Source organism: Peromyscus californicus, unplaced genomic scaffold, assembly GCF_007827085.1.
Source record: "Peromyscus californicus insignis strain IS unplaced genomic scaffold, ASM782708v3 Scaffold_8__1_contigs__length_139910024, whole genome shotgun sequence".
Classification (NCBI taxonomy): Eukaryota; Metazoa; Chordata; class Mammalia; order Rodentia; family Cricetidae; genus Peromyscus; species Peromyscus californicus.
The window spans coordinates 85,935,426-85,960,749 of NW_026294606.1; the positions used below are offsets into that span (position 1 = coordinate 85,935,426).

The 25,324-nt window shown below is 47.0% G+C and overlaps 1 protein-coding gene across 1 annotated transcript in view; it reads right to left on the reverse strand.

The window, feature by feature from the left end:
- Positions 1–15,349: 15,349 nt before the first annotated feature.
- The window catches only part of Galnt2 (polypeptide N-acetylgalactosaminyltransferase 2), a 133,081-nt gene continuing 123,106 nt past the window's right edge, over positions 15,350–25,324 (reverse strand). Inside the window, exons 13-16 of the mRNA XM_052727102.1 lie at positions 25,115–25,198; positions 23,841–23,967; positions 20,603–20,722; positions 15,350–17,813 (exon numbers count right to left, since the gene is read on the reverse strand). Of these exons, the coding sequence (XP_052583062.1) occupies positions 17,658–17,813; positions 20,603–20,722; positions 23,841–23,967; positions 25,115–25,198 (487 nt within the window). The 3' untranslated portion in view covers positions 15,350–17,657. The remainder of the gene's footprint in view (positions 17,814–20,602; positions 20,723–23,840; positions 23,968–25,114; positions 25,199–25,324) is intronic.

Sequence of the window (25,324 nt, forward strand, 5' to 3'; positions counted from 1 at the left end):
AATCCTTCACAAGGCTAGTGATGTCTAAGTTTGTGAGGTACTCGCTTGTGGGAACCATGAAGGGGACAGAGGTCCCTGGTCCTATACTATACTTATTTTCCAGCAGAGGATTTGTGCACAGTGAGCAGGAAAGACAGCAGGACTTGGGAAGGGGCGGGGTAGTGTGTTGCCCTCCCAGGTCTGATGGAAGCTCACGGAGGAGAGGAGCGGTGGTGGTAGCCCGGTGATCTGATGAGCAGAGCCATGATCACAGGGACACTGGCTGAGGCTAAGGACCTCACCTGCAGCTGGGCTATGCTTCCAGTTTACAAGTGAGCGTGGCAATGATGCAGGCTCAGCTCTCAGGAGAAAGAGGTCAGGACTGGAGCCCAGGGCTCCTCACACTCCATTACATCCCGAGCCAGGCAACTCGACTCTCTCTTGGAAATCTTTATCTAGCCCTAGTTCTGCCTCAAAGGCATGGCTCCACAGCCTTTGGCTGACTTGCAGGAATTCAGCCAAGCAGGTAAAGTGCTGGACTGCCTGACACCTGGACAGCCCACCCCTGCTCCCACGAGGGCACTGAGGGTCACAGAGAGGCAGAGGACAACAGTGGCACACTCTGCTGTCCAAGCTGACCCAGCCTCTGAACCTTGGCTGCTCCCAACTCATAAGATATTGAGAACTCAGGGTGAAATCCCACAAAAGGTCTAAAACGAGGTGTGTTCATACCACCTCTGAAACAGCTGACCTTAGCAAAACTACAGCTGTTAGTGAATGCGTTTATCTATTTGGGGATGCGAGGAAGCTTACAGGAGGCAGCCTATAGAAGGTGTCAGTACAGGGACCATAGTGTGGTAGATGGGCTGCCTGATCCCCTAGTACAGTCCTTCCCTCTTAGCTGCCCTTACATAAGCCCTTGCAGGGTTTGGTCACTGTAGTGGCAGCTACAACCCAAAGGAAGGAGTTGCATTGTGTGCATGAAATAGCTGTGGCCATGACTCAGGGGTTTGGTCTGTGATCTTTGGACACTGTGAGGCCCACTGTCAGTGAGGTTACCACTTGGGGAAATCAGGCAGCAGTACTTGTTTGTATGAGGGGTACTATTTGGTACCTCTGTCCCAGCACAATCCACGACCATTTTTCTAGGGCATGTGGGTGACAGATGGGATATTCAGGAGGAGGCTTTCATCAGACAATATTCCCAGACAGACGCTGCCTCTGGGCCCGTACCCCAGCAATTCAGTCTGTGTCCACAAGCCTTCCCATCTGGTTCTTGACTTAACAGTTTGACTCAATGACACATCAGAGAAACACTCCGAGGCATAGGATGCTCTTTCACTCCCAGGCCTGGTGTTTTCTGCTTCTTGGGTTAAGTTTGCTATCAACACATTTGGCATGAAAACATTCAGTTGAGTGAGTTCCCTGCTTCTCTACTTCCTTTTTTTCCTTTGTTTTTGGAGACGAAGTCTCTGGAACTTGTGATGTAGCCAAAGATGACCCTGGATGCTGGATGCCCCTACCTCCATCTCAAGTGCTGGAATTACAAGTATACATCACCAAACCCACAGAAGCAGTTAATGAAATTCGGGTCTGGTATATGAGACCTACCCTGCAGGCCCAAGCAACTCTTTGGTTATGAAGAGATTCTTAACAGAGATGTCTATCCCTCTGGCGAGCTGGGTAGGAGCCCTGCTGTTCCTGGTAGGGGTATATACAGACTTTTACTCGGTGGAGAATGGCTCACCATCAGGGCTCAAGCCTTAGGCACCCTCTCCCTTTTCTCCAGCCCAGGAGCACAAGACCATGCCCTGGTGAGAATAACAGAGGATTGGTAGGGGACAGAGGACACCTGTCTGCAAAGCCACCTTCCTAATGAGAGGCAGGGTGTGCTCTCAGATGGAGAGGCAGTCCCCCCCACCCCCACCCCCACATTCACTCCTCCTCTGTTTCTGTTCAGAAAAGGGCAGGCCTCCCATGGGTGTCAACAAAGCATGGCATCTCAAGTTGAGGTAGGACTAAGCTCCTCCCTTTTATTAAGGCTGGGTGAGGCGACCCAGTATGAGGAATAGGTTCCCAAAAGCCAGTCCAAGCATTAAGGACAGGCCCTGATCCCACTGCTAGGAGACTCACAGACACATCAAGCTACACAACTGTCACACACATGTAGAGGGCCTCGGTCGGTCCCATGCAGGCTCTGTCAGTCGAGACTCTGAGTTCCTATGAGCCCAGGTGAGTTGTTTCTGTGGGTTCCCTTGTGATGACCTTGACCTCCCACTGGTACAATCCTTCCTCCTTCAACAGGATTCCCGGAGCTCGGCCCAGTGCTTGCCTGTGGATCTCTGCATCTGCTTCTATCAGCTACTGGATCAAAGTTCTCTGATGACAATTAGGGTAGTCACCAATCTAATTACAGGAGATGGCCAGTTCAGGTGCCCTCTCCACTATTTTTAGGAGTCTTAGCTGGGGTCATCCTTGTGGATTCCTGGGAGTTTGCCTGGCACCAGGTTTCTCCCTAACCCCAAAATGATCCTTGCCCCTCCCCATCAAGACCTCTCTTTCATTACTCTCTCCCACCATCCTACCCCCAACCTGATACCTCATATTCCCATTCCCCCACCCCAAGTTTACCCAGGAGATTTCTTCTATTTTCCCTTCCCATGGAAATCCATGCCTCCCTCTTTTGGCCCTCCTTGTTACCTAGCCTCTCTGGGACTGTAGATTATATCCTGGTTATCCTTTATTTTACAGCTAATATCCATTTATCAGTGAGTTCATACCATGTTTGTCTTTGTGGGTCTAGGTTACCTTACAGGGTGATTTTTTTAGTTCTATCCATTTGCCTGCAAATTTCAAGATGTCATTGTTTTTTAATAGCTGAATAATACTCCATTGTGTAAATGTACCACATTTTCTTTATCCATTCTTCAGTTGAGGGGCATCTAGCTTGTTTTCAGGTTCTGGCTATTACAAATAATGCTGCTATGAATGTAGTGGAACAAGTGTCCTTGTGGTATAATTGAGAATCCTTTGGGTATATGCCCAAGATTAGTATAGCTGGGTGTAGCTGGAGAGTTTCTCTCCAGCTCCCACCAAGCCCCAGCAGTCCCACAGCCCACTTATAAAATAAACACACAGACTCTCATATTATTTAAACTGTTTGGGCTAATGGCTCAGGCTTCTAGCTATCTAGTTCTTACATCTTAATCCATTTTTATAAATCTTTTTTTTTCCCTTGGTTTTTCGAGACAGGGTTTCTCTGTGTAGCTTTGCACCTTTCCTGGAACTCACTTGGTAGTCCAGGCTGGCCTCGAACTCACAGAGATCCGCCTGGCACTGCCTCCCGAGTGCTGGGATTAAAGGCGTGTGCCACCGCCACCGCCGCCGCCGCCGCCGCCGCCGCCACCCAGCCCATTTTTATAAATCTATATCTTGCCACATGGCTCGTGGCTTACCAGTATCTTACATGTTGGTACTCATGGCGGTGGCTGGCAGCATCTCTTGACTCAGCCTTCTTGTTCCCAGAATTCTCTTCTCTGCTTGTCCTACCTATACTTCCTGCCTGGCTACTGGCCAATCAGCATTTTATTTATACAGAGCAATATCCACAGCAGCTGGGTCTTGAGGTAGATGGATTCCCAGTTTTCTGAGAAACTGCCATATCGATTTCCAAGGTGGCTGTACAAGTTTGCACTCCCACCAGCACTGGAGAAGTGTTCCCTTTACTCTCCAACCTCTCCAACATAAGCTGTCATTAGTGTTTTTGATCTTAGCCATTCTGACAGGTGTAAGATGGTATCTTGGAGTCATTTTAACTTGCATTTCCCTGATGACTAAGGATGTTCAACAATTCTTTAAGTTTACCTTGGCCATTTGAGATTCTTCTGTTTACATTTGGGAATTCTCTGTTTACATCAGTTCTCCATTTTTTAGTTGGATTATTTGGTATTTTGATGTCTAGTTTTTTGAGTTCTTTATATATTTTGAAGATCTGCCCTCTGTCAGATGTGGGGTTGGTGAAGATCTTTTCCCATTCTGTAGGCTGTTGTTTTGTCTTATTGACAGTGTCTTTTGCCTTATAGAAGTTTTTCAGTTTCATGAGGTCCCATTTATTGTCAGTCTCAGTGTCTGTGCTACTGGTGTTCTATTCAGGAAGTAGTCTCCTGTTCCAATGTATTGAAGGTATTTCCCACTTTCTTTTCTATCAGGTTCAGTGTAACTGGATTTATGTTGAGGTCTTTGGTCTACTTGGACTTGAGTTTTGTGCAGAGCAATAGTTGTGAATCTATTTGCATTCTTCTACATGCTGACATCCAGTTATGGCAGCACCATTTGTTGAAGATGCTTCCTATTTTTTTCCACTGTATAATTTTGGCTTCTTTGTCAAAAATCAGGTGTTCATATGTGTGGATTTTCATCAGAGTCTTTGATTCAATTCCATTGATCCACCTGTCTGTTTTTATGCCAATACCATGCTGTTTTTATTATTATAACTCTGTAGTAGAGCTTGAAATCAAGGATGGTGATATCTCTAGAAGTTCCTTTATTGAGTACTATATTGAATAGACATGGAGAGTGGACAGCCTTGTCTTGTTCCTGATTTTAGCAGAATTGCTTTGAGTTTCTCTTCTTTGATGTTTGCTGTCAGCTTGCTGTATATTGATTGCTTTTATGATTAGATATGCTCCTTGTATCCCTGATCTTTCCAAGACCTTTATCATGAAGGGTGTTGGATTTTATCGAAGGCTTTTTTAGCATCTAATGAGATGATCATTTTTTTTCCTTTCAGTTTATCTAGGCAGATTTTTCTGTTCCACCTGCCAGCTCCCAAATAACCACACAGAGACTTCTTATTAATTATGAAAGCTTGGCTGATAGCTTAGGCTTGTTCCTAACTAGTTCGTATAACTTAAATTAACCTATATCTTTTCATCTACATTCTTTTATGTGGCTCAGTTACTTTTACTCTGTACTTCTCATGCTGCTGCTTCTCCATCTGGCTAGTAACTCCACCTTCTTCTTCTCAGAGTTCTCTCTGTCCCAAGAAGTCTTGCCTAACCTCTTTTCTTGCCTAGCTATTGGCCATTCAGCTCTTTATTAAAGGCGCTTTGGCAAAGATTCTTCTTCACAATGTACAAAAAAATTATTCCACAACATTCCCCCTTTTTGTCTAAATAAAAAGGAAAGGTTTTTAACTCTAACACAGTAAAACTATGTACAATAAGAATAATTACCAGGCAAGAATTACATTTACAATGTCCAGTCTATTTGTATTTGGTAAATTTGGAGAAATTTATTATCTACCTTATCTTGATGAATTTAAAGTTTTATACCGAAACCATTTTCTATCATAACATTTATTACCATTCTAAAACTATCTTTTTAGACCTAAAAACGGTTTTTAGATAAACAATTTGTTTTTATATTTCTCAACCCTATAAACTTTATATCTCTTATGTAAGTTTTTTTTTAATTTAGTAACAAGGAAAACTGTAAAACTACATAATTATCTAGTCTTCAGTCTCCATCAGAGACCCAAGAAGGATAAAATATTACTTGAGTAAACAAGAAGTGCAGAGCAAACAACTTCCAAAACTATAGAAATCACAAAAACAGCTGGCAGCTTGGAGAGTCATCCAAGGTTCCTATGCAACATTGGGGCATTCATCTTCAGCCTACAGGCCTGGAATATCTGATAGACTTTTCTATAAAGCAAGAATATTTGAAGGACTGTCCTACCCTGTCTTGGCAAAATTCAGCAGTCACTTTTCTTTGTGTCATGCTGGTCCAATTTGGACAGTATATTGTCAGCAGTCAAAGCAAGGGCAGTTTCTTGCCCAAATGACTAGATTTTGCCATAAACAAAACAAACCCCATATGGAGGTTCTTCGATACCCATCATCTTTTCTTTCTTTTTTCAAGCAGATTGATGCTGTCAAGAGCAGATGTATCTCACTGTCATGAAAAGCCTTAAGTTACTAAAACATTTTAAATGCCATATTCTGTAGGTCTCTGAAGTGTTTAAAGATCACCTATCTAAAATATATGTCTATATGACCTCAAAAACATATCTAACATGAGTATAAGTTTGATAGGTATAGATAACTATTAACCTGTATTTCTTTATTATTCTGAATAGCTTTCAAGGACTAAAACTTTACATTTTTAAATGAGCTGCATAGGTACAGTATCTTAACAATATATATATATATATATATATATATACACACATATACATACATACATATATATATTACAACCAAAATAACCTTAAATTTGTATCAATATACAAAAATCCATACCAACATAAAATATTTGAGACTAGTGGTTGTTTAAAAATAAACTCAACAATCCACCCTTTTGTCTCATCATTTTATACTATAACCCTTTTTTTTCCTTCAGAAAGAGATCCCTGAATCTAACACCTTTTTTTAGTATCTTTCCTGATCATGACCAATAACAATTTCTAAGCAACCTCCCTAAACAATGACAAATATCCATAACCCACTGAATGACCAAAAAACCACCCATCCCACCTTTTGGGAATGCAGGCATTGTATCTACCAGACTGCTTCCTGTTGTCTGTGGGTGCTGGAATCTTTGAGAGAATCCTGAGAAAATTAGGATAATGGTCAAATTCTGGCTAGACTAGTCTGTGAGGCTGGACCATCTCAGCCAGCAGTTTTTAAGCTGTTCTGAATCCAGAACTCTGAAGAAATTGCAACAGAGGCACTCTGAAAGGCTGGATCATCTGGGTCACCTGTTTTCATTGGTGTCTGGTCCCCTTGCTCTGAAAACATAAACTTTCAAAGTAACATATATATTTGCATTAACACAAGTATGGAATGTGCAGTATGCACAAGTCAGGTAAAGAGTTTCTTTTTATGTTTGAGCAGGTAAAATATGTTACCTGTTTTTGTAGGGTTTTATTTTAGGTTTATTTCTTTACATTTGTAGCCAGGATTTTCAAGTCCCCCCTTCCCCCGCATCAAACCTGATCTTCTTTAACCTTGGATTAATCCACAGCCTTTCATTTTCTGTGGAAATAAAAGCATAACCTCTTCCTCAGTGCAACATATTTTTTTGACTTCCACTTTGAAGTTAAGACATTTTAAAAATATATAGGTTGGTTTAATTTAGCAGTTTTTATAATCCAATATCTCTCAGCAGCTATCACTTGTTCATTAGCAATCAAAAAATTAAGAGATAACACAGTAACATACAGGATCCAGATTCCCTGTGTATTTCCCATCTCTACATGGCTTATTCTTTTTTCTTTTTTTTACTTTTCAAGACTTTAATATTATTTATTTTTATAACTGTCTATATCCTTTTCCTTTCTTTCTTTCTTTTTTAGCCTATGCACATTGTTAAACACATTGTAACCTGTTCAGAAGTTTTTTTTTCCCCATCTGAACCTGCTTTATTGTTTATCTGTAATCTTTTCTGTATGCATGAGCAAAATCTTAAGCCACCATGCAGCTTAGCTCGTGGTGCACTGGTGGCTCAAGCCTACAGACAGTGGCCAGAAGATGTGCCTCTTTATGGGGTGGGGTGTGGGTGGGAGGCTCCTAAGAGACGCAGAACTAGGAAGCCACATTTGGCTCTGTTTTTTGTGTGCTTTGAACTTTTTTTTTTTTTAAAGCTTTCTTTGCTCTTGGTTGGACATCAGATACCATTTGTAGGGAGTCTTTCTCGGTCCTGCCAGCCAGCTCCCAAATCATGACATGGAGACTTCTTATTAATTAGGAAAGTTTGGCTGATAGCTTAGACTTGTTCTTAGTTAGCTCTTATAACTTAAATTAACCCATTTCTATTATTCTACATTCTACTACTAGGCTCCTACCTCTATCCCATTTTGTGTGTCCAACCCATTCCATATCTGTCTGGCCTTTCCACCCTCCCTTTTCCCAGCATTCTCTCTGTCCTCCTACCTAGCTATTGGGCATTTAGCTTTTTATTAAACTAATCACAGTGACATATCTTCACAGTGTAAAGGAATATTCCACAATAAGTTTGTTTATATGGTGGATCACATTGACAGATTTTTGTATGTTGAACCATCCCTGAATCTCTGGGATGAAGCCTACTTGAATATGGTGGATGATTTTTTTTTTAAATGTGTGCTTGGATTCAGTTTGCCAGTGTTTTATTGAGTATTTTTGCATCAATATTCATGAGGGAAATTAATCTGTAATTCTTTCTTTGTTGAATCTTTGTGTGGTTTGGGTAACTGTAGCTTCATAAAAAGAATTTGGCCGGGCGGTGGTGGCGCACGCCTTTAATCCCAGCACTCGGTAGGCAGAGGCAGGTGGATCTCTGTGAGTTCGAGGCCAGCCTGGTCTACAGAGCGAGATCCAGGAAAGGCACAAAGCTACACAGAGAAACCCTGTCTCGAAAAAACCAAAAAAAAAAAAAAAAAAAAAAAAAAAAAAAAAGAATTTGGCAATGCTCCTTCTGTTTCTATTGTGTGGAACAATTTGAGAAGTATTGATATTAGCTCTTCTTTGACTGTCTGGTAGAATTCTGTGCTGAATCCATCTGGCCATGGGCTTTTTTTGGTTGGGAGACAATGACTGCTTCTATTTCCTTAGGCGTTTTAGATCTATTTAAATTTTTTATCTGGCCTTGATTTAATTTTGATATGTGGTACCTATCCAGAAAATTGTCTTGTTTCTTTTAGATTTTCCAATTTTGTGGAGTACAGGTTTTTGAAGTATGACCTAATGATTCCTGGATTTCCTCAGTGTCTGTTGTTATGTCCCCCTTTTTGTTTCTGATTTTGTTAATTTGGATATCCTCTCTCTGCTTTTAGTTAGTTTGTATAAGGGTTTGTCTATCTTGTTGATTTTCTTGAAGAACCAACTCTTTGTTTCATTGATTCTTTGTTGTTCTTTTTGTCTCTATTTTATTGACTTCAGCCCTGAGTTTGATTATTTCCTGCCATCTCCTCCTCTTGGGTGTGCTAGGTTCTTCTTGTTCTGGAGTTTCCAGGTGTGCTGTTAAGTAGCTAGTGTGAGATTTCTCCAAATTCTTTATGTGGGCATTTAGTGCTATGAACTTTCCTCTTAGAACTGCTTTCATTGAGTCCGATAAGTTTGTGTATGCTGTGCATTCATTTTCACTGAATCCTAGGAAGTCCTTAATTTTTTTTCTTTATTTCTTCCTTGACTCAGTGGTAATTCAGTTGAGAGTTGTTCAGTTTCCATGAGTTTGCAAGACTTTCTGTAGTTTGTGTTGTTGAACTCTAACTTTAATCCATGGTGATCTGATAAGATACAGGGGGTGGTTCTAATTTTTTTGGATCTATTGAGATTTGCTTTGTGATTATGTGGTCAGTTTTAAAGAAGGTTCCATGAGATGTTGAGAAGGAGATATATTCTTTTGTGTTTGGGTAAAATGTTCTGTAGATGTCTGTTAGGTCCATTTGAGCCATAACATCTGTTAGTTTTTTTTTTTAATTTCTCTGTTTAGTGTCTGTCTGGATGATCTGTCCATTGGTGAGAGTGGGGTGTAAGTCTCCCACTATTAATGTATGGAGTTTGATGTGTGATTTAAGATTTAGTAATGTTTCTTTTACAAATGTGGGTGCCCTTGTATTTAGGGGCATAGATGTTCAGAATTGAGACTTCATCTTGCTGGATTTTTCCTTTGAATATGAAATGTCCTTCTCCATTTCTTTTGATTCATTTTAGTTTGAAGTCTATTTTGTAAGATATTAGGATAACTATACTAGCTTGCTTCTTAGGGCCATTTGACTGGAAAATCTTTTCCCAACCCTTTACTCTGAGGTACTGTCTGTCTTTGAAGTTGAGGTATGTTTCTTATATGTAGCAGAAGTATGGACCTTGTTTTCATATCCTTTCTGGTAGCCTGTGTCTTTTTATTGGCCAATTGAGTCCACTGATATTAAGAGATATTAATGACCAGTGATTGTTAATTCCTGTTTTTTGTTTATTGTTTTGTTTTTTTTCTTTTTCTTTTCTTTTTCTTTTTTTTTTTTTGGTGGTGGTGGTGGCGGTAGTGGTGGTAATAGTAGTAGTGTGTGTGTGTTTCTCTTCCTTGGGTTTTGCTGGTGTGAGATTATCTATTGCCCGTGTTTTCGTGGGTGCAAATGACTTCCTTGGATTGGATTTTTCCTTCTACTACTTAATGTTGGGTTGGACTTGTGGATAGGTAAATCTGTTTTCATCATGAAATATCTTGTTTTCTCTGTCTAATTGAAAGTTTTACTGAGTACAGTAGTAGTCTGGGCTGGCATCTGCAGTCTCAGTGTCTGCAGAACGTCTGTCCAGGACCATCTGGCTTTTAGTGTCTCCAATGAGAAGTCTGGTGTAATTCTGATAGGTCTGCCTTTATATATTATTTTTTCTTTTACAGCTCTTCTTATTCTCTCTTTATTCTGTATGTTTAGTGTTTTGATTATTATGTGGCGAGGAGACATTTTTTTTTTTTTGTCCAGTCTATTTAGTGTTCTGTAAGCTTCTTGTACCTTTATAGGCATGTCCTTCTTTAGGTTAGGAAAGTTTACTTCTATGATTTTGTTGAATGTATTTTCTGTGAGCTGGGATTTTTCTCCTTCTATTCCTATTATTCTTAGGTTTGGTCTTTTCATGGTGCCCCAGGTTTCCTGGATTTTTATGTTATGACTTTGTTGGCTTTAATGTTTTCTTTGACAAATGAATCTATTTCTTCTATCATATCTTCAACACCCGAGATTCTCTCTTCCATCTCTTGTATTCTGTTGGTGATGCTTGCATCTGTAGTTCCTGTTTGCTTACTCAGATTTTCCATTTCCAGAATTCTTTTGGTTTGTGTTTTCTTTATTGCTTCTATTTCAATTTTCAAGGCTTGAATCATTTCCTTCACCTGTATGATTGTTTTTTTTTTTCTTGGTTTTCTTTAAGGGACTTATTGATTTCTTCCATTTTTTTTTGTCTTTTCCTCGATTTCTTTAAGGGAATTTTTCATTTCCCCAAGGGCCTCTACCATCTTCATAAAGTTATTTTTAAGGGTTCTTTTGTGTGTGTGTGTGTGTGTGTGTGTGTGTGTGTGTGTGTGTGTGCGCGCGCGCGCGCGCTTCAGTTGCATTAGACTGTTCAGGTCTTGTTGTAGGATTACGGGGCTGTGGTGGTGCCATATTGCCTTTTCTGTTGTTGAATGTATTGTTACCCTGGCGTTTACGCATCTGGGTTTGGGATGATTATAGGTCTGGGTGTTGATTCTTGTGTTGCCTTTGTTGGAGGGGTGTTTTGTTCCTTTATTATCTGTTTCCTTTATTGTCTTCCGGCCTGAATGGCCAAGGGTTCTGGTGATTGGCAGGTTTTCAGGTCCAGTAGGGTGTCTCAGCTGAGGTTTGTGGGGGTTTGGGTGCCTAGATCCAGTGTATCATCCTGTTCTTCTTACTGGTGTGAGCCACACCTATGCCTATGGAATCTGCCAGAGTTTCATGGGGAGGAGGATGAGGTGGGTGGTGCTGGCGGTGGTGCAGCCTGCAGGCGGGTCTCTCACCTGCTAGCCATCTGATGGGAACTGCACCAGAGCAGCAGAGTTCTACCAGAGTTGGGGGCAGGGCCCAGCTGCCTTGCTGATGCTGAGATGGGAGGAGGAGGGGCATGGCATGTGCCCTGTGGCTTAGGGTCTGGAGGTTGGGGCAGTTCAGCTGGGAGGTCAGTCACTCACCTGTTCTCCCAACTGGTGTGGGCTGTACCTGTGCCTATGGAGTCTGCTGGAGCTGTGGGGAAGGGCTGGCCATGGGACGGAGGATGAGGTGGGTGAGGTCGGGTGGCAGAGTGGGTCTTGGGGGGACAGAATCCAGTGGGTGGTGGCAGTGGAGGTGCAGCCTGCAGGCGGGTCTCTCACCTGCTAGCCACCTGGTGGGAACTGCCAAGGGCCTGCTTCTTATGAGCTGGTGGTCTTCTTGGGTCTCTGACATCTCGGGCCCTAAGGAAGCCTGGCCCATCTTTACCTCCTGGGCTGACTACTAGGCTGCCCTTTGGTGCAGACGGCAGGGCTGCCCGCTTTGCTTGTTCACTTAAGACACAGCACATTCAGGAGGGATTCAGTGTCTCGGGTGGGAATTTCCCGGGTGGCAGTCCTGTCATTAGCCACTGGAGGGCCACCTGTTAGTGGGTGTGTAACGCAGGGTCACAATGCCCTCCTCACTTAACTTCTGATCATGATGCCACTATCTCAGTGAGCAGATGGTTCCCATCCTGGACTGGCCTGAGGGTGCAAGGGGTGGGTCTAGTATACAAGTGCAAACTGACCTCTGAGGCTTCCTTGGGACCCCACTTCCTTCTCACAAGGCCATAAGCCTTTCTAATACTCTTGTCCAGTCTTGAGAGCTACCATTTGTTAGGAAAAAAAAAAAAAAAAAAAAAAAAGGACTGCTTGCCCTGGACTCTCCCGGAGGCCTGCCATCCTTCCCACCCCTCTATCACACACAGCCCTCCCCTGCCTCAGGCCAGGCTCAGGCTCAGAGATGGGGCCTCACTTGGCCTATGTGAAGAAATCAGTCACATGGCTGACTCGCCAGAGCCCTGACTTCTCCAGTGTCAAAATGGGTAAACTTTCACGGGTCATGAAAATTAGAGGACCTGACTCCAGGGCTCTTCCGTTCACCCATTCCCTCCTCTCAAGCTTTCTCCTTGTTCCTGTGTGGTACCCCTTGGTGACAGATGAGAATTCAGGACAACATTGGCCTTATTCTCCCTCCTTCATCCTCTTACTGGATGGGCCTGGATGGAACTCAGGCAGACAGCAGGTACCTGCTGTCTCCAGAGCTGGAGCCAGGCCCAGGGTAGCCCACCCCCTCTTCCCACCCTCTAACCTACCCCTCACCCTCTAGCCCCTACATACAGCACCATGGCCAAGGGACACTCACTTGGTCTTCTCCTTTCTTCATTCTGGGGTCTTGTTCTCTTTCTTGTCCAGCTCGTTTCCTATGCAGTTCCAAGGTGGAGAGAAGACAGATGGCTATAACGCCAGCCCCTCAGCCCTGGGCTCTGGGCTCCATCTGTGGGTGGTCTGAGGTTAACAGAGGGGCCTTCCTTTACACTTCTCCTTGGTTCAGCTGCCCCCGCCCCAGCACCTGCCAGCAGATGTGTCAATAAGAACACCAGTTGGCTATCCCTGGTGCCAGTCAGGGTTTCTTAGACAGACCAATAGGTACATATATGTGAGGGGACATGGGCAAGGCAGCTTACCTACCTGACTGTGGAGGCAGAGAAGATCCACACTAGGTTATTTGCAGGTAAGAGCCCTGGGACGTGACTTAGGTTCATGTGCACAGGGTCAGGAACCAGGGGTTTCTGGGAAAGTTCTGGAGCCCACGGGCCAGAGGGCCTAGAGCTCCCGTTTCCTTCTACCAGAGCGAGCGGTGCCACCTATACCAAGGACCATTATTCCCACTTGACCTACCACTCACAGGTCAGTTTCTGCTGGACCCATCTAGCATCCTGTGTCAAGGTAAGGGAGTATCTAAAATTAAGCCCACCTCTGAAAGGCAGAGATAGGAAGTCACATTCACCAACAGGGGGTGCTTGGATGTTGAGAGATGCAAGTGTCCTGTCAGCCACACAGGGGCACCCTGGAGCTCAGACAAGGAAAACTCGCCCACCCACACCAAGGTGCTTCTGAGAACCTTGATATTTTTCTTTCCCCATCATGATCTCTGCCAGAAACAGCATTTTGTCCTGTTATGACTGAACTTTGCAGACAGGGGGTATCATCTGTTTTGTTTTGAAATCAGCAATTTTCCTTACATTAATTACTGCAGAGTTCCATACACAGTTTATGCGCACTGCTGCTTTGGAACCACAGCAGTGGTGAGATGGGACAGTGTAGCCCAGTGAGCTGATTAGCAGCTGTAACAGTGTCTTGGATGACTGGCTGCTTTGTGATCTGCTGCAATGTGTTTTTTCACTTGAAACCTTCCTGAGGGGAGCCCTGAGCTACCAGCAGGTACCAGAGAAGCCAAGAGTAGGGAAAGGAAGGGGCGCAGCAGGCCAGCAGCCACCCTCCTGAGATTCACCATGTCATTGTTCCATTCATCCTGTGGCCCAAATCCTTCCAACAAGGGCAGGCCTGACAGGCTCTGCTGGCACGGTAAGCAGTGTCCGCTTTCTATCCCGACAAGGACACAAGCTGCCCATCTGCTTTCCAAGCTCCTGAGCCTACATCCTTCCTCTAGGCAAGGGGGCCCACCTAGGAGTAGCATGACTCACTGCCGGAGGTGTCTGTCCTATGCCATGGCAGTGGGGTGAGGGGAGCAGGCAGCTTGTTCAGTGTTGAGCCCATAACTGAGCTGAAATCCAGTCTCTTGGGTTTCTTGTAATACGAGATAATGAACATCTTTATGTGAACTACTTGTAGGTGACATGGTTCCAAGAGAACTCTCCAGCTCAAGGGTAACAAGGGACCTTCTGGGATGTCCTTCAGCAAGCCACAGTTTCTCCAAATTCCACATGCCTCCTAGTGGTGATCCCAAGGACTCCTCCCATGATCCTCCAAGGTCCATGCCTTTCTGGACCTCACTGAAATACTCTGAAAGAAATCACCCCATGGCTACCATGTCACAACAAAGCTGAATTGTGTGTCTGGCTCTGGGCTAACTGGGACCTCCTGTATACCCATCCTACAGCCCTCCTGCGAGTACCCAGGCTAGAGCTAGTGATATGAGCCTTTTAGAAATGTGGTTTAGAGTCTCTTCAGATACTCTGAGGTCCTGGGACATCACCAAGTTTTATATTCATGCCTTCACCTCACAAATGGCTACAGAGCCAAATTTTTGGTGTCTCAAATAACGAAGTGAATGCATTCTGTGGTCTCAGAAGGTTCAGGCATCTCCTGGTCAGTCCCTTCACTGCCTTATCTTGGACCAAACTGCAAGACCACTGGCCAGTGTTTATATTCCTGGGTATACAGCTAGTCACACAAAGGTGTACTAGAGGGCATGTGCCAGGCTAGGATGGATGGGACAGCCACAGATGGCTGGTGAGCATTTTAAATACTTAAGTGTAAAACCTTTGGTTCATCGAGGGTGTGAGTCAAATGTCCAGGGCAGACTACAGAAAGTGGGTTGCACAGGATCAGGCCAACTTTAGGCCGGTTCCCACTTGCATCACCAGTTTTTCTTAGTATCTGTAAAGTGTGAGCACATTGAAGGGGCTGGGCAGGTACCCGGCACAGCCTAACTGCCCCACACTGCTACCAATTGTTATTAATACAGCAGACAACAGCAGGCGCAGCATTGGAGGTGGGTTTTAGGAGAGTGAGGGGAAACGGCAGTGGAAGGCCCAGAAGCAAGACCTGGATTCCAGCCTTCTGCCGGGTCCCGCACCTTATAGAGACCACGAGAGATGGCAGCTTAGCATTATCTATAAAGTATCTTCTCTTTATTTAAGTTAATTTCAAGGATGGTTTCCATCTATAAAATGGACAAAGTACAAGCTCTGTACAGCAGTTCTTTTAAAAATTAACTGGAAAAAAAATTACCAAACTATATTTTGAATTTGCAAAACCTTCTCACAGCCACCATCATTTTCAGTTTCACGGAGACTGAGGACCACCACAGAAGACAACGACCTTTGCCTGCGTGCCCCAGGGCTCCTCCTGGGAGTTTTTAGTTTTAAAAACAGGAGTGGGAAGGTGGGATAGCCCCGATGACTAGGAAACAATGCAAGCATGGTGAGTCACTTTGGCACACTGTCATGTAAACATGGCTCACTGCAGGGCCTTGCCCAGTCCCCTCTCTTCAGAGGCGGGCTGAGTTGCACCCTGGTGGCCAGACACTCAGATGGTAAAGGTGACGAGAGCACAGGGTGGGGTGGGGTGCAAGTGCGTGGTGGGAAGCGCCACCTACACACCTACTTCAAAACAGCCCGTGTTGCTTCACATCTGGGGTTTTCACTCTGATAAAAGTAGTGCAGAGGTGTCAGGGCTTAACAGCATAGACTACGCTTGGACTAAACTCCCGCCTTCTCCTTGACAGCCTCGCACCTGTACCTGTGAGTGACATTCCTCAGAGCCTACCTGGGAAGGTGGACACATGTAGACTTAACCAGACACAAGGGCACCCTGTCTGTCATAATGCATCATTTGTTGGCTGCTTGGCAGGGGTTGAAAAGACAGAGGGTCAGCACCTGGCCAGGCCTTCACAGAGGGTCCGTGGTCATGGTGTGCACATACATGGAGCTCCTCAAGTAGAAGAGAACTAGCCACACCCCCTTTTGGCGCAGGTGGGAAGCAGAGCACTCACTCACAGGCTCTCGACCACCTCAAACTATGGTTCCTGTGATCTCGGGGACACCTGAGATGGTGCTGTGTGATGCTTGCAGCCCTACCGGGCAGGCACCCAGGCCATCTCTGTGGCTGACACATGCCTGGGTCCTCAGTGTCAATGCCCTATGGTCCTAACTCTACCCACAGTTCCTGTACCAGCCTGTGGCTATATCTGGGGGTATCACCTGTGCCAGGGCTGCAGACATGTGGGGTTCACCCACATGCTAAAAGGCTGGTCCTCCGTGCTCTGCCGGCAGCTCCGTTAGTGCCAAAGACCCAAATACAGGGTCTTGGACCACTACGAGCCTAGAAATAGCATGTGACAGCTGTCCAGTGTCCTGGTCTGTCACAAGGCAGTGGGGTCCTGCTGGCTCACATTAGTTAGAAGCTGTGGGACTGAGTTTTCCTAAAGAAAAGAAATCTAATTTTAAAAGAAAACTCAAAGTAATAACTTGCCAAAAGAGGTAACCTAGTTAGGTTTATAGACGACAATGGGCACAAAGTAGACGTTCTAACCCAGCCGCAATTCCCTAGCTGAAGTTCAACATTGACATTTGGGGGCTGGGGCCAGTGGTTCGGGGACCCCTGCAGCTGGCAGAGCAGCATGGACTGGCTGGTGAGGCTCCAGAGACAGTGATGTCACCTCTGGCTCTAGGAGCGCAGGCCCCTCTGCAGAGCTGTGCTGCGCTGTGGGGTTCACAAGATGACGACGTGGGAAAGCATAGGGAACTGACCGTCATTCTCTTTATATGTATCTCTATTTAGTGTCCCACTCATAGGAAAGTCCATATTCAAACACAGCAAGTATGTCAGTGGAAGAAGGAAGTGGCTGGGAGGCCAGCTGTGCCCAGAGGTGCAAGGACAGAGAAACGAGGAAGTCTGCAAGGAAAGGTCGGCTTTGTGGAAACCACTTTTTTTCCTTAGACAGGGTCTTGCCTGCCTCCGCCTCCTGAGTGATGGGATTACAGGCACTGGCCACCATGCCTGGTTCACACACATGATTTTGGATGGGTAAAAAAATGTACTGGAGATTTTTGAGTTCTTGCTGTGAGGGCAGCTGCCCCTGTTCCCTCTGTCCTCAATATAAACATGCTTGCTGCTTGTCCACTTGTTCCGGCCAGCACTGGGCTGTTCCTCTGCTGGGGAGTGAGCAGAAAGTAGAAAGTGGGAGGCAGAGGATGCCAGCCTTGGGAGGGACCCTCTGTCCCGAGCCCCAGGGGCTCATTTCCTCTTCTGCACAGCGCCAGCCCAGCTCATGCCTCGCTGAAGACTTAAGACTTTCAGACCATGATGGAACACTGAGGTATATAGTTTTGCGGAAAGTTTCAGAAACATAATAACATGATCACCAAACTGGGCTGGTGTGCAGGTGGACGGCGGGCCCTTGGGGCCTCTTATTGCTGCAGGTTGAGTGAGAATTTCCACTGCTGTGACAGGGCCGGGCCACACACCTCCACACTCAGGCCTCCGCTCTTGGCTGTGCGGCTGTCCAGGCACAGGTTGCTGCCCACGTGGCGCAGCTTGGAGTTGCCCTCGATCTGCTCCCACTTCTGCAACAGACAAGAGCACAGCAAGGGGAGGAGTGTGAGGCGGCATGGGGTCTGCAGGCCACTCTCAGGAACACACCTGCTGTTTCCAGGCTGTCTCTGTCAGGAGTCCCCACTGCCCTGCGTGCCACTCTTGGGGCACAGGTCACCAGAACAATGCTCCTGTGAATGCTCCTAGCACACTAAAACCAACCATAGCCAGGAAGCCCACCAACCCACTCTGCCACGCACAAAGCCCTAACAGCCTCAAGAAGTTTGAGGTGCCCTTATCCTATTGTTTAGCAAGTAATGTAAACATTCTACTTAAACATTTGTTTTGGTTTTTTAAATAACACATTTTCTTCCCCCGCCCCCCGTCTCTCCCAGGTCCTTTCATTAACAAGGACTATGGCTCTAATTAATTTTTTATGCATGCACTAAAGTTCCTTGGGGTAAGTATTTCTGAAAATTCTGACACTGTGGAATTAAATTTTCTCACTCTTGCCTCCTCTCCCCTTGACTGTGCAAAGGCACACATACATGTGCCTGGAAACCCGACGTTCTCATTGGCCAAACAGTAAAGCACCACACTGAGACATGCCGAGGAGCTGCCTCTCAGCAGCAGGCCAGGGGTGGGGGTCGGTGCAGCAAAGCACAGCCCACAGCACGAGGCTGACCCTCCAAGCATGGGTGATGCACCGGCTCTCTCGACCCTCCTGATTGTTGTTCCACCTGCTCACTCAGCTTCCTTGCAAACAGTGGAAGTCAAGGGCAACCGCAGCCCGTGAGGCTATGCCACCTGCACCGTCTAGTCCCTCCTTGTCCTTGTGGCTGTCAGTTCTGTCCCCTGCATTGTCATGGAAAGCATGCTTGGAGTCTGCCAAGGCCTTCGAGCTGCCTGACAGAGTGTGGAGTGAATAGAATCTGATTCTGGCTCCTGGGGGGACCCTGTCTGTCACATGTGGAAGCATCCACTAGACAGGGATGAATGTCTAAGAAAAGAATGAAGTCACAGCTGGCCCTGGGAGGAGGTCTTCAGCGCTGGTATCTATCTGATGGGATGCAGTAGTGGATTTACTGAAGTAGTTTTCCCACACCCCGACAGGTGGAGGCTTGAGGCTATACTCGCCACCCAGAAGGAGCAAGTGCAGCTTTCCCTGTCTTAGAAGCTCAGGTAAGGACCCCAGGAATACCACTGGAGCAGGTGTTTCTATCGACTCTTACAGCGATGACTTGTTTTCTTTTTTTTTTTTGGTTTTTTTTTTTTTGTTTTTTCGAGACAGGGTTTCTCTGTGTAGCTTTGCGCCTTTCCTGGATCTCGCGCTGTAGACCAGGCTGGCCTCGAACTCAGAGATCCGCCTGCCTCTGCCTCCCGAGTGCTGGGATTAAAGGCGTGCGCCACCACCGCCCGGCGACTTGTTTTCTTTTTAGTTTTTTTTTTTTGGTTTTTTCGAGGCAGGGTTTCGCTGTGTAGCTTTGCGCCTTTCCTGGAACTCACTTGGTAGTCCAGGCTGGCCTCGAACTCACAGAGATCCGCCTGCCTCTGCCTCCCGAGTGCTGGGATTAAAGGCGTGCGCCACCACCGCCCGGCTTTCTTTTTAGTTTTGGAGACCAGATTTAAGTCTCACTTTATCACTGCCTATGGCAAAGACACCTCAAGGGCACTTGGGCTGTGGCCAGGAACTGTCTTCCATGCCAGCCTGAATGTGTCTAAGTGTCTGGGTGCAGGGGACAGTGGCTTTCCCTGTTCAACATTCATTATCCCACTCTATGGGGTATGGCTCGAGTCGTACAACTGCACCAGAGACGACTGTTTAGAGTGAGCACAGGGTAGGCTGGGGCTCTGCAGGCAAGGACAGGGCACCCAGAGATGGGGGCAGTGCTTTGGAGATGGAGTGGGGAGAGAGGACCCTTTGTAAGCATTTCTCCGATACCTCGGGTCTAAACAGTAACTGGATGACGACTGTGCCGCCACCCCCTAACAGTGCTGGGCAAGGAAATTGGGCCTCTGCTTCTCTTTGTGAAATCAGGTGCATGGAATATGGCTTAGCTATGGCTCTGGTAGTCCTCATGCCTCAGTTTCCCCATATATCTGTCTTCTCGGAAGGGACTGTGGGAAGACTGGCTGACTCTCCCTGCAGTAGGCTGGAAGGGCCCGCCTGCGCTGCTGTTGCTGACAATTGCCACCCTAGGGCTCAGAAGGGTGGTGTGCCCAAGATCCCCAGGGAGTATGTACACAAGACCAGCTTCCAAGGCTTCCAGGAAGTTCTGACCCAGTGGAAGAAGCAAATACAGAGAGGCTCCTCAACTCTCACCAGGGTTAAGATTCTGTGATCTTGAGTAAGACAATAAATACACCTCCCAACACTCAGCCACACAGCCCAGGGCATGGCGGGCAAGCGGCTGCTCCCTTTATGGGCTGACAGGGAGCTGAAGAGGATGCTTGTGGCCCTGGACTTTAGGAAAATGTCATACTACATCAGCTAGCCATGGAGAGGATCAGATTTAAAGCCCCAAAGTCCATTTTCTGTGGACTGTGGGTAACTCGGCTGCTGAGTCTGTGTGCTTGCACAGGCTCATCCGTTTAAGCATTTAGGTTAGAATTTTGTGAAGTTAAGCACGAAAAACAAGTAGTTAATGTTTTTGTTTAAAATGCTCTGATGTGAGGAAGGAAGTGAAATCGGGACTCTGTGACACGAGACCTCCAGTGGATGAATGACAGCAAGTGGGCTAAGGTGTGAGGTGGAGAACCCTTGTCACTGTAAGCACCAGGAGAGCCTGGGGCCTGCACCACCTTGTCCCGAGTGACGCACCTGTCTGCTGTCATTCTCCCGGCATCCCTGCAGCCTGACGAGGGAGCCGGGCGAGCGGTCCACCACAGCGAGGCACAGGTCCATGTGTTTCACCGACTTCTCCTTCGTCAGGGCCCACTCCTGGAGGAGAGCACAAGTCAGAGGCGGGTGGGCCAGTCAAAGTGCAGTCACCCGGGACACCTGACTCAGGACCCAGGGCTAACTCGGGGGCAGCCCTGGCTGCTAAGCTCGCCCTTGGGAACTGTTATGTTTTGGTGGCTCTGTTCTGGGAGGCTGTGGGACGTCCCAATCCTGCAGCCACTCATGCTGGCAGGCCACCACTGACACGATGGACTGACTGGACTCTCAATCCAAGAGCCCAATAAACCCACCCTCAAGTTGTTTCGGTCAAGTATCTGGTCAGAGCAGCAAGATAAGGAGTTAATATAGTGACAAGAATGAACCGTATCAAGAAACATGACTAAAGAAAAAACAAGAAAAGTTAGCTAACAGAGTCATCAAGACTAACCAGATTAAGTATTTTAGCTCAAAGTGCACGTTAGAGGTCAGGGTCAACTGTCCTGCCCTCACCCACAGTTCCTCCCACATAGCTCAGGTTTGGAAACAGATTTATGAATGTAGGTTGAATTTGTGAAAACTCTGTGAGTGATATATTGCAGCTTTCAGCAAATATCCACAGGGCTGGAATCTGCAGGAACCTGCTGCTGGTACTCTCCAAGTCCCCGAACTCTGCAGGAACAATCTCCATGTCAACACACAGCATGGCTCCCTCTAACTGGATGCTCACTATATGCCAAGCTGTCTCAAGTCTTTTCACAAGAACTGCATGAGGGTTTTGTATGTCTACTTTGCAGACAAGAAAATTGAGTCAGAATGCATTTAAATATTCTTGCCTATGCTTTTAACAATTCAAACACATGTACATGCATATGTACACAGAGGGCAGGGCTGTCAATCACTTCTCTGAATGCTAAACAAGATCATGCAGAAGTAGGGAAGACTGGGGACAGAGAGGGACTGACAGAGTTATGGGTGGCAGTGGCTAGGTAGAAGGCTCTATGTAGGGCCAGAAGGTAGGGCTTCCTAAAGTCACTTAGGAACCAGATCCATTAAGGGTACAGCCACCCACAAGGTCTCCAGGATCTCTAAGTGGAGGTCTCAGTCAGCCCACCATTTCCCTCAGTGGGGAAAATGGAAGATGCATGATTAAGTGCTCCAAAGATTGCCTCTTCTTTTACAGGCCACAAGGACAGGGTGATAAACGGTCACCAGAGAAGCCTTGCTATCAATGTACAAGTAGTCTGGTAGCAGCAAGACACTGAAACCCAAAGGAGACAGGACTCACATTTCGGGGCTGCCACTGGGACATGTGGTCTCCTGACTCTCTGAGAAGTGCAAAAGGTGAGGGGGTTTGGGGAGTGGGGGAAGATGGGGGCATCCAGGACAGAGAGGCTGGGGAAAGACGAGCAAGTGAACCTGGAGGCAGGGTTCTATCTTTCCTTGCTACGTCTCTACTCCTGCCTTGAAATGGGAAGGTGTGCTCCGTGTCACCGTACATTAGAAGGAAGGAACTCACAGAAGAGAACTGGACTTGGAGTCATTGTGGGTAGGCCCTCTGTAGCCCAACCTTACTTCCTGTCTACTGTCTGCTTCCAGACACAGGGTGTGGACACAAGAACCCTTCCCTCTTATGCTGTCTTGTCAGGTACTCGGTCACCGCAGTGTGTCTGCCACCACAGTGAGAAGTAACTCACACACAGTGTGCGTGCCACCACAGTGAAAAGTCGGTCACCACAGTGTGTGTGCCACCACAGTGAGAAGTCGGTCACCACAGTGTGTGTGCCACCACAGTGAGAAGTCGGTCACCACAGTGTGTGCCACCACAGTGAAAAGTCGGTCACCACAGTGGGCGTGGCACCACAGTGAAAAGTCGGTCACACACAGTGTGCGTGCCACCACAGTGAAAATAACTCACAGTGTGTGTGTGCTTGGTTCCAGACGTGTCCAGGGTGTGGAGATGCAGCTCTAGGATGTGGCAGTCCATGACCCCTGCCCCCTCTACTCCATGCCCACCACATCTACATGTGGGCAACCACACCTACATGTGGGCAACAGCTGGAGACACACCTGCTTGTGGTCAGGAGAGTCACGGGAGCCTCTGAGCACTGAGGGTCTAGACTCTTGATATGACAAGTGTGGGGAGATGCTGGGAAGGCCATGGCTGGCCAGGAAGATCACATGTGGATGTTATGTACCTCATTATTTTAAGAAGGGCAATACACTGACTCCAAACGTCTGATTTGCCCATGCAAGCAGCAGAGCTGGCCACCTCTCTGCTGGGTCCTTCAGCAACCTGAATTTGTAAGATGTTTAAGAGATGCTGTTATGAGCTGCCATCCTGAAAAAGTGTGGCCATTAGTTCTCTCATCTCCTGTGTGCGGCTGAGGCTGAGCTGGAAACCAGGAAACAGAGTCCTCACCAGGCTGCAAGCATCGTGCTGCTTAAAGCCAAGGAAGTTCTATCTCACCCACGTGGCACGTGACACCTAGTCATGGCAGGGACTGCTGGTGTCATCTTTGCCTCTAGGTCCCCTCCAAGCACTGGACTGCTAGCCACCCGCCACGCATGGCAGACTGAATTTAAATTCAGTAGAGTTAAATAAAACGGAAGACTCACTTCATAGTGGGCACACCTCAGGGGCTCGTGTGCACAGGCGGCTGCTGGCTGTGGTTCTAGAACACTTGTAGCACAGCACACGGGTCCAGGGTAGCACTAGAGGAGGGGGCTCCTGGACCTCAGCTGGGCCTGTGGGGTGAGGTATCCCAGGCTGAGTGGTAAATTGTGCCAATCACCAAGTCTGCCAAGGATGAGCGCCCAACCCCTGCTGGCCTTCACCATCATTGCTGCTCCACCTGAAGAGGCTGAAGCTGAGCACCTCCTAAGTGGGGGCCAGTTTATGATACATCAGTGACAAACATGGGTGCAGACACAGGTCTGGGCCTGTGGGAGTGGCTATTGCAGGGGTGAGAGCTGACAGGAAGAGGCCAGGGAGACGAAGGAAGTCAGCCTGAACAGGTGCTGATGTCACCTACCAGTGTGTCCCTCGCCACTGCAGCTCAAGGTGACATTCAATACCACGGGTTCTGAGGTTGCTGGCAGTGCCAGGACTTTCCATAGGACTCCAGGGCTTCCAGCTGAGAGCTCTGGGCCTGCAGGTGCAAACACTTTGCTCGCCTACCTGGTTCCCTCCAGCGTTGTGACACTCATAAATTCCAACGACTCCATCAGCGAAGTGTCCCAGTGTGTCCAGGCAGTTGGTTCCCTGCTGCAAGGCCCCGAAAGCTATGTCCTGGTGGTCTGGAACCCTGAAAGGTATTCACTGTAAGAGTCAAGGCCTCCTCTGCAACCCTGTAGTTCCCGTTTACCCACGCCCTCCGCACACAGTCTCAAATTAGGAGCAGAAACGGGATAGCTTCCTGTCACCCCCTGACATGATATGGCTACAGCCTCTGGGTCCCTAAGACTAAGTGGGTCAGGCATGATGGCACATGCCTGTAATCCCAACATTCAGAAGGTTCAAAGAGGATTTCTGTGAGAGTTTAAGGCCAGACTGGGCTAGAGCAAGACCCCCATCTCAAAATGACAAAACCAACTGTGAATGGAGAAGTTTCCTCAAGTTCTGCTAAGGAGAGCTACTAACAGGTTGGTGTGTCCCTTAGAAAGCCACTCACAGGGCTCAGGCCTGCTTCTTTGTATTTCTCAACAGACTGAGACCTTGTCCAGCAGGGCACGGCCTGCGAGGATTTGTTAAGTGGTTCAATGTACACAAACGGATAGAGAGTATGGCGAGTGCTGTGTGCTTAGGTAGGAGACAAAAGCTTGGCCTCACCTTCGAGACTTTGGTCGCCTGATTAAGGGTCATACTCTAAACCTTAACCAGCTCTCCTGTGTGGCAATGATTAAACAGGTAGGCCCTTAAAGATGAGAATAACCTGGCGGCACCTGTTGCCAGAGACCCGCTGGTCGGCTACTGGGGCCCTTAGGACACAGAGATCCTGGCAGCTTACAGGGGAGAGTGGAAGCTGAGTGGAAGTTGAGGGAAGGCTCAGCAGAGTGTTTCTGTCATGAACCCTCCACGAGGAGGTGGGACACCATCACTGCTAATCCTATTCTACACTCACTAGAAGGCAGGGGTGGCTGAAGGGAGCTGTGGGGAGAGGTCAGAGGAGCAGAACGAACTCCTGGAAACAGTATGCTCATGGAGAGACAGCCTCTTAATAGGGGACAAACCAAATCAGGGGTGCTTTGGGATTCTTCCAGGCTCACACAGAGCAAGGGAAACTCTGTAAGAGAGTAGGGTCTGTGGGTACCTGTGGGGTGGGACCATGTACTCTCCCTGGTAGCCAGCTCCCAGTTTCACAGCAAGCATGAGGCCTGCAGCCTCTCTAATCATCTTGCTTCCTCAGCCTTCACAAAATGCACTCAGGCCCCCAGGACTCACCTAGGACTTACCTTAGCTCTGGGTAGACATTGTCCAGGTACCACTTGAAGGGCTTGCAGCCCAGCTTTTTCCTGAGCTCCAGCCTGCTCTGAATACTGGAGGAAAGGGAGATATATTCAGTTCTGAATGCCAGGGAGACTGATGTGGCCTAGGTGGTGTGGTATGGACTGTCCAGCCTCTGGTGCCCATGACCTGCTCACTAGTGCCTTGCTGGCAAAGAG